The sequence below is a fragment of the Juglans regia genome, chromosome 10, assembly GCF_001411555.2.
Source record: "Juglans regia cultivar Chandler chromosome 10, Walnut 2.0, whole genome shotgun sequence".
NCBI lineage: Eukaryota > Viridiplantae > Streptophyta > Magnoliopsida > Fagales > Juglandaceae > Juglans > Juglans regia.
This window is the reverse complement of record NC_049910.1, coordinates 21,122,622-21,134,989: the sequence shown is the minus strand read 5'-3', so window position 1 is coordinate 21,134,989 and position 12,368 is coordinate 21,122,622. Positions and strand designations below refer to the sequence as shown.

The following is a 12,368-nucleotide window of genomic DNA, read 5'->3' as shown; positions in this document are numbered from 1 at the left end:
ACCACTACGGCATATGCGCCATATGGTGCATCACTCCATCACATGGAGTACACTCTATGTGTACTCCCTTCACACACGCTACGCCACATCACCACTATGGCATACACGCCATATGGTGTATCACTCCATCACATAGAGTACACTCCACGTGTACTCCCTTCACAATATGCTACGCCACACAGAGTACACCCCACGTGTACTCTTCCCAATCCACTCAACGCCATGTCACCCATACAGCACAGTCAACAACACTACACAGCACAGCCCACTACACTTCACAGCACACTTCCCAACTACGCCTAGGGGTGTAAATTTAAACCGGGAAACCGGAAAACCGGACCGGACCGGACCGAACCGGACCGGTTGATCCGGTTTTGAACCGGTCCGGTCCGGAACCGGTTCCTATTTTATGAAAACCGGCCGGTTCCGGTCCGGTTCCGGTTCCGTAGTTTTTGGGACCGGACCGGACCGAACCGGACCGGTTGGAAAAAAAAATATAAAAATTAATTTATATATTATACAAAATATTTATATATATAATATATAATTATATGTTAAATTTTTATATATAATATATATAATTATATATCATATATGAAAAAATTTTATATTATAATTTATAAATAATAACATAAAATGCTAATCTTAAATATGAACATTTGTAATTTATTTGATCATATGTTATTAATATAATTATATATAAGATAATGTTGTTATAATTTATAAAATAAAAGTTTAATCTTAAAGATAAAAATTTAATTGATCATATGCTTTAAGCATAATATATATATTAAATTTTTAATAATATTTTATAATAAGAATTAACACTTTATTATATGTTTTTTACATTTAAAAAAAACCGGAAAACCGGACCGGACCGGACCGGAAACCGGTAAAACCGGAAGTACCGGTTTAGGAGGGTAATCGGGGCGTAATCAGTTTTGAAAAATACAAAACCGGTACATACCGGTTCGGTCCTAGATTTTGTCCAAAACCGGACCGGACCGGACCGGTTACACCCCTAACTACGCCCAACACTTCACTACACAGAACATCACAATACAACAAACTCCACAATACTAACAGCACAGTCTACAACCTAATCAACTAATTAACATCTAACATAAATAAAAAGGGATAGAGGGTATACCATTGACGAGATAACCAATGTGTTGCTCACTAACCGTCACAGTTGATGATGTCGGAAGGGTCGTACGTGGCAGCTAACCCACGTACAGTGGCTATTTTGGCCATTGGAGGTGGCTAGAGGTGCGGATCTAGAAGGGGCTGAGCATGAAGGGGCTTGGGAGGACCTTGGCGAGGTGGTGTGGCATTGGTAAGGTGGTGCGGCAGCTCTACGGCGGAGGATCTAACTTGGGGGTGGAGGAACGGCCCACGAGAGAGTGAGAGAGAGTGGGGCAGCGAGGTGACTCGGCTGGACATGGGGGTGGCTAGGGGAGGTCTCCAGTGGGAGGAGAAGCCTTTGATGGTGGTGCGGTGGCCGTGGGAGGAATAGCTCAGCCATGGGTATGGAGAACCTGTGTGTTGGAGGAGCTCCGTGCGACTGAGGAAGGGGATACCGACTTCGGGTCAAAGGGAAGAGGAAGGGGGAAGGCTCAGGGGGCTCGTGGCGGTGCTCGGTGGTCGTGGGTGGTTGCGTACGGTGGTGGAAAGGGGCTGTGCACGTTGAAACCATGTGTGGGTTGCTGCGTGCGTGTGATAGGGAAGGTGGCTGCAAGGTAGAAGCTAGCTTTGGTGGTGGAAGCTCACCGGCATGGGAGGACGCCAATGGTGGTGGCGGTGAGGCTGGGTGTAACAGCCCGCTAGAAATTCATTGGTGGAATTTCTATTGACTTTAGGAATCTCGTGAAAATCTCATAAGTCTTTACGAATCGACCAATCTCATAGCTTTTAGTCTGTCAACATAGTTAGTGTTATCACTCACTATGGTGCTAGTAATATGAGTTTAATTATTTGAGGTAGTTAGAAGTGTCAGAATGCGTTATGGTCTACGCCATTGGACTCAGAGGATTATTTAGGATTTTATGGCGCAATAACTTATTTTCATAATTCCGGACGAAACGTCTGTTGAAAATTGTAAAATTATTTTTAAGGGCATTTCAGGGTTGAATTTCGTTAAACTATTTTCACTATAAGTTAATATGAATATTTAGAATTTTTTAGTACTAAGTTTATTATGTATTTTTTTGGAGTGAATAGTAACCTCGATAAGTGCACCCATTGCAGTGTTTTCAAAATCACTGTGTGGAATGTCCAAATTAGGTTAGAAAAGTTTTATTTGGACACTTGGCAATATTTTAGCCACACTTAGTGAATGGTATTAGACACTTGACACAAAGAAGAACCATTAGATAGATTTGTGAAGGAATCAAGGTGTGAGATCATGTCACCTAAGGAAAGTTGTGTTTCATCTGTTCAACCAAATTGTGCCAGACCAAAGAGGGTTTCAACCCTAGCAAAACCCTAAATGATTGGAATCCAATTGAAATCCCAAAAGCTAGGTTGAAACCAAAACCCTAAATGGTTTTCCCAAACCCTAAAGTTGGCCTCCAAACCCTTTTTAATCCGATTTCTAGCATTGTGTTTAATCACTTGATTAAATCACTTCCACATGCTATTAATTAATCAAATCCTTGTTATGACATCATTATTCAACCTTTTAAACCTTGGGAATTTGATTGGGCCAAGAAAAATTGATTTTGGGCTTGATAGCATCTCAAACCCTAACCAAACCCCCTTTAAACCCCAAATTGAAGCCCACTTGGTGGGGCCCACCAAGGCCCACGAAATTGGCCACCTTGGCAAAGCTTCTTGGAGAAGTTTCCTCCCCCACATGGCAGACCATCCACTGCCATTGGCTGCACCCAATAGTGCCTTGATGTGAAGGAGAAATCCACTCCATCAACCTCCATCTTTCACAGCTGCTGCAAGCAGTCTCTGCCCCTCTCTATTCTCCACTTTATGTCACATATCCACATCCAATCAAGGGTCATTCAAGCCCATAACTTCTCCCTCCAGAAGTCTAAAGTCGTACAAGACATACTTCTCTCCATTTTATCACTTCTTTCTCCCATTCTTAGAGAGAAACCCAAAAGAGCTCTCTCGGGCAGATTTCTGGGCCTTTTTGTGTGACCGTTTACGACCCTTTGTAAGTATTTTCGCACGATGATTCCTTCACATAAGTTGTTCGCCTTTGAGTCTAGTTTCCGTGGATATATTATTAGTCTCATTCCATTCTCATTTGATCAGTCAAAAGTATTTTTAACCATGGAAAGGTCATTTTGGGCGTGAAACTGGAGAGTATGTTATGTTTTGGAAGTTTTGACCAAGCTAATGGACTTATCTTGGTCCGAAAATTTTATGGAGTGTTGTTAACATGTGTTTATAAATTTTCATTGAGGTTTTGTTGCATGAATAAAGGTTTTGATGATAGATTTTCTTAGAGTTAGAAACTTGGAAACTGGAAGTGGAAAAACAGTTTCTGTTTGGTGAAAGTTTGAATATTTCGTGGTTGAATCTTATTCCAAAGGCTTTGATATTTTTATATGATGATCCTAAGCCTCTTATATACATGTTAGGATGTTATTTCGAAGACATTTAGTATTATTTTTAAAGATATGATTTTCTATGCAAGAGGATTTCGGTTAGGCCTAAACTTTGATGTTTTGAGTTAGATCCATGTTTTATTAAATTTTAGCCATGTGATTTTAAGTTTGATGGTTGGATCTTCTTTAGGACACATTTTTAAACTATGTGATGTGTTAGTTTGAAGATCACATGTCTTTAAGCCATGGATCAAGAGATTGATCATAGTTAGTTGGGAAAAATCAGTTTCTGTTTTGGACTAAGTTTAAAACCAAAAACTCCAAGTGTTGTTTTGTGTTTTTTGGTGAGTTTTGTTTGATGTTTTAAAGCATGTTTGATCTTAGGATGATGTTATGAATATGTTAGAAGTAAGATTTGATTTTTTGGAATTCTTGGAGATGTTTTTATTAAGGTCAAAACTTGTGATTTAAGGTTTACTTTTTGTTAAAAAGTTTGGGTCTTTTTACAAAAAGTTTGGTATTGATAATTAGCTTTTTCTTAATGGATAGTTTTAAGGGTGTTTTTAAACTTAGGATAGGAAGATCTTTGTTACAAGATTTTGGTTTATTCATGAGTTTTGGAACTTGAAAGAATTGCAACCAAAATAAGACAAATGGCCTATGTAGGTTTCGGCCATAGTGAGTTTTTCATAGTTGTGATTGGTTTTAAATTTTTCTGAGTTGAGATTTGAGTTTGGGACAAAATTTACATGAGGAATGTAAATTTTGGTAATTTTTGGAATTAGGATATCAAATCCTTAAGTTAGGGGTAAAATGGTCATTTGCCCACATGTAGAGGGTAAAATGGTAATTTTACTCTAAGTTGTCTCTTTTCACATTTCTAATTGTTAGTAATTAATTTCTAACTTTTAGAATAACTCTTTTACAGTTCCTCGTGTTTCGCGCTTTATTCTAGTAGAACGCGACGATCGAGGTAAGTTAGCTTTTAACTTACTATCAGTTTAATGTGTATGAGTGATAAGTAAGGGAACTAAATTGTATGTATGCATGTTATCATATGTGCCATGCCAAGTCATTACATATTTATCTGTTACACAGAATTTATTCTGTCATGAATTATTCATCTGTTACAAAAGATATTCTGTCACGTATTCCTATACATTGCAAGCATGTCATGTTAAGTTAAGTATGCCATCTGTTACATGTATTTCATGTCATGTAAGATTCACTGTCACATGTTACACCATGTTATGAAATGTTTTCTGTTATATGGTATGTCATGTTACGAAATGTTGCATGTTACAAGTATGCCATGTTATGAAATGTTCTCTGTTACATTTATGTCTCGAAGTATGTCATGTCTGTCGTCTTACGTTCATGTCACGTTATGCTACGTCAAGATTTCTGTCTTTTATGTCACGTTCATGTTACGTCACGTTACGAAATGTCATGTCTGCCAGTTAAGTCATTCATGTCAATCACGACCCTAAGCGCTAGGATGGGGTAATATCCTAGTGGAACTCCTTTGTTCACGCTGGAGTGTCTAAATAGGTGTGAAATTCTCTGGGTTGACGAAGTACAGTCAACAGGTTGCGAATGGGGCCTAATTAGCTGGTCACCGGAGCGCGCCAGACACTAACGCTGATGGTGCCACACATTATGTTACGTGTGTCCACAGCAAGTGTGGCACAAACAGATAAGTCATGGGGCCACAACAACTGTGGAGCATGAAGTATGGGGCCACAACAACTGTGGAGCATACACTACGTTAGACACAGCAATTGTGACACGTAGAATACGTGGGGCCACAACAATTGTGGAGTACGTATTAACGCACTCACAGCTAGTATAGAAACCTGTGATGTGATGCGGTAATCGGCAGGGACACATGGCTCAATGGGACCTGTGTAGCACCCATATGGTCACTTTAATGATTAAGTCTATTGAATAAGATTTCAAGTTTATGTATTTCACGTTCAAGTCATGTTTCAAGTTCACGTTATGTTACGTTCAAGTTTACGTTCACTCAATCATGGTAATCCCATGAGACAAGAATATGTTTCAAGTTTATGTTATGTTATGTTCACATTTACGTTATGTTCCAAGTTCACATTTATGTTATGTCATGCTCAAGTTCATGTTCAAATTATGCATGTTCACGTTCATGTTATGTTTTAAGTCCATGTTATATTTCAAGTTCACGTTCATGCTAGGTTTCAAGTCACGTTCATGCTAAGCTTCAGTTTCAGTTTAAGTTATGCCAGTTATGTTATGTTGTATGTCAAATTATGCTATGATTACTTATGATTTGATTACGCATTCATGCTTTTACTGCCATGCATGCATCATTAACCTGTGTGGAAGTTTTCTGTTAACTTGCTGAGATTTGTAATCAAATCTCACTATGGTAGTCCCAACTACCATTCTCTCCGAATGGTAGATTTTGTTTTAGGATCTGAAGGAGAACCGGGAATCGACCAACTGGAAACGGCCGACTAAGCGACGATGCGACGTAGATGGTATTACAATAGTTACCTCAGATTACTACTTGTATTGGTGGAGTTCAATCTCCGGCACTCTTTTGATCACAACCTTATGGACTATTATTGTGATCTTAGTTGTTTAGTATGTCGTTAAGTATGGAGTATGTTTTAAGTATTTGAGATATTTTACTTATAAAAAAAAAAGTATTTGGGATATTTTAGTTTGGTGCATAGTATTGCTAAAGAAAAAAATTATCCGCTGCGAATATTACATAATGCTAGATGCATGTTAAAAATATTGCATCTTTTATGTCATGAACGGGGGCAGGTAACCTTGTGTTGCATGTCTCGACACTTCAAATGTCCATCCGATCTCAAGCGGAATTTGAGGGCGTCACAGTGGGCATGGCACTGGCCTAGCCTACAAGGCACAGGCTGGAGCCGTGCGCTGGATGGCATGCCTATGGGGCATGCCACTAACCTCGCTGACATGCGGCAAGAGTTGTGCGTGTGTGCGAGCGCTCGCGGGCGGGCGGGGGCTGGTTGTGTGGTGCATGGGCACGCGCAGGGCCACGCGGCCCATAAGCGTGCGCATGGGCCTGCACACTAGAATGCGCATGAGCAAGCTGTTGCGTGCAATGCCGAGCGCATGGGCGCACGGTGCATGACTGCGTGGATGGACTAGCACTCACTAACCTCGCTGGCCCGCATGCTAGGCGCCCCGTGTGTGCCATCGCGCGGGCCAAGGCATGCATGCATGCTGGGTGGGCGCCACATGCGTGTCACCCCACGTAGCCAAGGCATGCTTGTGGACTAGCCAATGTGCATGTCCCCATCATGACTAGGGCATGTGCGGCATCTCTAGAGGCAATTCGACGTGAAGGTCTAACACAACCACCACTAACTCCGTCGCACAACCACAACCAGTACTAGCTCCGTCGCACAACCACCACTAGCTGACTACACTTTTCTATTATACTATGTAGTCGAACATAGAGAGAGAGAATGAATTCGTATGTTCATTAACATTAAACATTTTATACATACTACATACAAATGACCATTGTATAATCATAAACTATACTAATTACAACCATGTCCTCTAACATAGATAATCAGCTCAAGTACACTGATCTTTGCTTCTTAAAATAGATGCTAACCGTTTGGGTTTTTTCCTCCTTTTTGTTGTATTGGGACTAATATATATGGGCATATGGAGGAGCTTCACAATTTACATGAGGTATGGTTATCTTTACAGTTGCGAATGGCTTGTCTGGTTACTCTATTGCTGATCATAAAAGCATCCATATAGAATCCTTACCAGGCAAAGCCAAGATTGAGCTTTATCAGAATGATTCTGTAGAGCTTGAACTTCTTGTACTGTCAACAAGCTTGAACCACTGGCTTCCTGGGTCACACATATCATCTCTGCTTATGCATTTGCAAGTATTTGTGACTATGGTATTAGTGGAGTCTACATCTAGGCAAACGGTAGCACCACTGTCAAGCTCGGTTGAGAGATGCATCTTTGAATCCGAGGCGGTTTCCCATTTTGAACCAGATCTGCTGCAGACTATGCCAAGTCTTGCTGGCTTTCCCAAATCTTGTGCTTGTAGGCAGAAATATGTTCCCTGTACGGTTAAAGTTTTCTGTGGTGTGTAGTTCCAGCCATCGGAGTCTGTGCAGGGACCCAACCTTAATGGCTCCTGCAAGCTTTTTCTTAGAACACACAGACCAGTTGATGGATGGAAGATTAGTTTGTGTAGTCTAGTTTGCGATAGACCAGGCCCTGCAAGTCACATGAGCACAATCCTGAAATGTCGAAAGGATGATAGTAGTTAAAATGAAGAAGAAAGGCATTTATCATCATTAATATACCTCGAAAAGGAGATTGCAGAGCAGAGATCCTTTGCAAGAAGAATGCATTTCGTGTATCACACCAATTCCAATCAAGCACACCAAAGTTCTCATTTAATCCCGTAACTCCCTCTCTCATATAATAACTCCCAGCAAGTGTCCAGAGGGCCCAATCCAGGTCAAGTTCAGCTGCCACAGCCGAGAAGCAATTCATATACCTGTTGTCATTCACACTGGTACCTCTTAGGTCTATCCCAAACTCACTCAAGAACAACGGCCATCCTTGTTCCAACAAAAATCCTGACAATCTCATCATGTTATCTACCACTCTCCCGCACACTTGATTCGGGTTGCCAGATTCCCATGCCATCCCATCTGAAAAACCATACCAGTGCGTCTCATACACTAGCTTTCCCGTGAATGTGAGGTCCACTGGTTGATTGTGGAGGAATGACAAGTCTTTGCCGTAGTTGAGGCCAGAGAGAATGACCAGAACATCTGGGTTTGCTGCATGCACTGCTTCTGCTCCCTTCTGCATGTACCTAGTTTGTTTGAAAACTGAAAATTAGAACTAACACAAAAGAATTGAACAAAAAGAACCATTGACATGAATCTATTTGTGGAGGAGCTGAGCATTGTGCACAAGATTAGGCTAGCCCTTTTATGTATGATGTACCTGTACCAATCATACACGTTTTGTCTGGGGCCTCGAAGCTCATTCCTCAAGCTCATGCCGACAACATTGTCCACGCCATTGAAGATGGTTGCCATCCGAGTTAGCCCCTCAATCCAGAGGTCCGGGTTGAAATACTGGTCGCCAAAGAACCCATTGCGATCAGAGTTGCTGCAACACCATCCGGGCTTGCTTATATGATTGTCCAATATGACCATCACGTTGTTAGCCCCCAAGCTAGACACTACCGCCTTGATTAGACATAAAATTTTGTCAAATACGATACAAGTGATAAAAACAATATCTCCATCTAAGTATTAGAGATTAAATGTGTAATTTTCGAATTTGGAGTTTTGCTGACACGTCTTATTGGTTTTCTTAGAAAAGTTGAAATTATTAAACCAAAAATAATTTATCTCATTAAAGTAGTAATTTTTATTACGAATTAGTATATTCTTTTAATTTATTAATATTTGTCTTTTTAGTTTTCTCAATTCATGCATCTTTTTTTTTTTTTTTTTTTGTCACCGACAGATTAATAAAGGTTATTAACTTTATCATAATGGCAGTATATATTTACTTTCTATTCAAAAAAAAAAAAATATTTACTTTGAGATAGGCTCCGTTTGGATGTTGGAAGATATTGAAGTCAACTTAGTTTAGTCTAATTTTAAGTTGAGTTTAACATCCAAACATCCAACTCTCAAATTATTATAAATTTAGATAATGAGTTGAAATGAGATGAGATGTTAAGATAAAAGTTAAAAGTTGAATAAAATATTATTTTTTAATATTATTATTGTTTTAAAATTTGAAAAAGTTAAATTGTTTATTGTATTTTATATGAAAATTTATAAAAGTTGTAATGATGAGATGAGATAAGATGGATCGAGAGTGTTTCTCAATCCAAACTGAGCCTAAAATCACTCAAATCGAAACCTCTTTACACGTGGGACCTATAACCTTTTTCAACCCAACACTTCTTTACATGCGAGACCCACAACCTTTTTCAATTTCTCATAAATACATCTAGAGCCCAGTTTGGATTCAGAAAGTATTTCCTCTCATCTCATCTCATCTCATCATTACAACTTTTCCAAATTCTCACACAAAATATAATAAATAATTTAACTTTTTCAAATCTCAATTTAACATTTTCAAATCCCAAAACAATTATAAATTTAAAAAATAATATTTTAATAATATTTTTTTTAATTTTCAATTTTCATCCAAAACATCTCATCTCATCTTTAAATCCAAATTAACCCTAAACTCATCTTAATATCTAAATACATTTAAGCTCATCTTAGGTAAACCTCATAAAACTCACTTCAATATCTCAATTCACTATTATTTATAAGAAATTTAACTCATCTCAACTCAACATCTAAATGAGACTTCTTAACCCTATCTCCGTTCAAACAAAGTTTGTATGATTTCTTGTCCATCACTAACATGAGAAAGCATAAGGAGAGAGAAGGTTAAGAAATTTAAGAAACTTATAAAAAAATAAAAAAAAGTTAGGCTGCGTTTGGATGTTAAGTTGAGCTGAGTTGAGTTGAATTTTTTATGAATAGTAATGAGTTGAGTAATGAAGAGAATTATGTGGGACCATCTAAACTGAGTTTAAAGTGTGTTTGGATATTAATATGAATTTAATACTTTTTATAAAAAATTGAAAAAGATTATAGGTCTCACGTATAAAAATATTTTAAGTTGAAAAAAATTGTGGATCTTACGTGTAAGAAGGTTTTGAGTTAGAATGATTTTAATAATTAAGAGTTAAGTATTTGAATGTTAGACTTAGTTTAAAATTCGACTGAATTCAATTGAGTTTAGAAACCACACGCAGCCTAAGAAATTTAAGATGTTCAACAAAAATTGGAACATCAAAGAACTAACATTGATAGTTTTTTTAAGTTTAAATTTAATATAATAATTAAAAAAAATCTTAACTAATTATTCGTATATAATATTTTTTATTTGATAAATTTAAATATTCATATGATCTATAGCAGTATACGACTAATATTATACAGAGAGAGAAGTGTTGGGAAAATCAAAAGATATTTATTCTTTTTACTCAAGTTAAAAAAATATACATTATGAAGAAAATGACTATAAGATTAGAATATACTATTGCTAAGAGAGAGAGAGAGAGAGAGAGATTAACATGATATCATTGCCGTGGCAATCACCATCAGCCTCATTAACATTGTTATCATACTTATTCGAGTCATTATCGTCAACAATAATTATATATAGCCTATATTCACGCTTAAATATAAATAAATTGAATATATATTGCATTAACAATATCGTAGTAAAAATTGAAAAAGCAGCAAACATAAAATTAAAAAACAGTAAGCTATACTTTGGATGAATTAAGATTATATATAAAAATAAAATATAATATTATTATAATATTATTTTTATTTTAAAATTTAAAAAAATTAAATTTTTTATTTTATTATATATATATATATATATATCCTCTCTCTCTCTGATGTATATGGGTTAACTTAACCAGGAGATTAAGAATTAAGAAGAAGAGGGCTATTTTGTTGTTACCTGAAATGCTTGTAAGAGGGGAAGATCAACGATGGAGGGGTTGTTGGCCTGGATTCCGACAACGGATTCAGACAGCCCAAGACTCTGAAAGGACTGTCGGACAGTGAGAGAAGCGAGAGAGTCGTTGGTGGCCAAAAAAAGCGGCCAAGTGAGCCTAACACAGTTGAATCCCATGGATTTGATCCTCTTGGAGATGGCGTCCATGGGCTGTTTGCTCAGTCCCTCCGCCACCACAGCTTCCATGTGCGACGCCCAGTTCACGCATGCCAGCTTTACCCTTTGCCCTTCATCGTCCACAATCCACCGTGAATCGGTGTACAGCGGTAAAGCTGAGACAGGCTTGCTTTGGAGTACGATGCTCGGAATCCACAGAATACAGAGGAAGAAGACGACCAAGAAGAAAAAAAACCTCCCCATATTTGACTTTGTTTTGATTTTAGGAGGCCGAGGCGTTTGGGAGAGTGGAGAGTTTGTTACCGCTATTTATACTAGATGATGGGCATCTATATCTATATATCTTCCTATTATTTAAAAGTGTCTATAAGATGAACAGTAGTAAATAGTGCCGTCCAAAACTAAAACCACGCAAAAATGCAAAACCAAAACCACGGCAAAATCAAGCTAGACCGCGTCGCTCTCTCTGCGTCCTCAAAGCAAAATCACGGCAAAATCACAGCAAAGTGATAACAAAAATACATACAAAGTGATCACAAAAGCACGGCAAAACCAAAACCACGGCAAAACCAAGGCAAGACCGCCTCCCTCTCTCTGCATCCTCAAAGCAAAATCACGGCAAAATTCCCACAAAATCACAGCAAATTCATCACAAAAATACCACAAAATACAGAAATTCACCACAAAATTACCACAAAATAAAAAAATCACCAGACAAATCACGGTGGTGGAGGCGAAACTGGCCGTGTGTGAGAGGGAGAGAGCGTGAGAGAGGTGAGGATGCACGGTGGCTCAGCTGGACGTGGGGATGGCTACGAGAGGTGGTCGGTGGCCAAAGGAGGTCCCGGTGGTGGTGCGGTGGCCAGAGGAGGTGGAGCTCCGCCGTGGGTGTGGAGAACCCGTGCAAGAGAGAGGTGGACTTCCTCGGGGCAAACGGCAGGGAGACGGAGGCCGAGCTCGCTGGAGGAGGATGGCCGGTGGCAGGGGAGGCTACCGTGGAGGTGGTGGCATCGGAGGACGGCGCAGCAACATTAAGCCCATTCG

At 38.8% G+C, this 12,368-nt stretch overlaps 1 protein-coding gene across 1 annotated transcript; it reads right to left on the bottom strand.

The window, feature by feature from the left end:
* Positions 1–7,044: 7,044 nt before the first annotated feature.
* LOC108999736 (glycosyl hydrolase 5 family protein-like) lies at positions 7,045–11,600 on the bottom strand. Its single transcript, XM_035695038.1, has 4 exons — positions 11,151–11,600; positions 8,583–8,830; positions 7,928–8,448; positions 7,045–7,838 (listed from the first exon to the last, which is right to left on the bottom strand). Exons 1-4 carry the CDS (start codon positions 11,565–11,567, stop codon positions 7,396–7,398), a joined length of 1,629 nt encoding a protein of 542 aa, XP_035550931.1. The 5' UTR covers positions 11,568–11,600; the 3' UTR covers positions 7,045–7,395.
* Between the last annotated feature and the right edge of the window lie 768 nt (positions 11,601–12,368).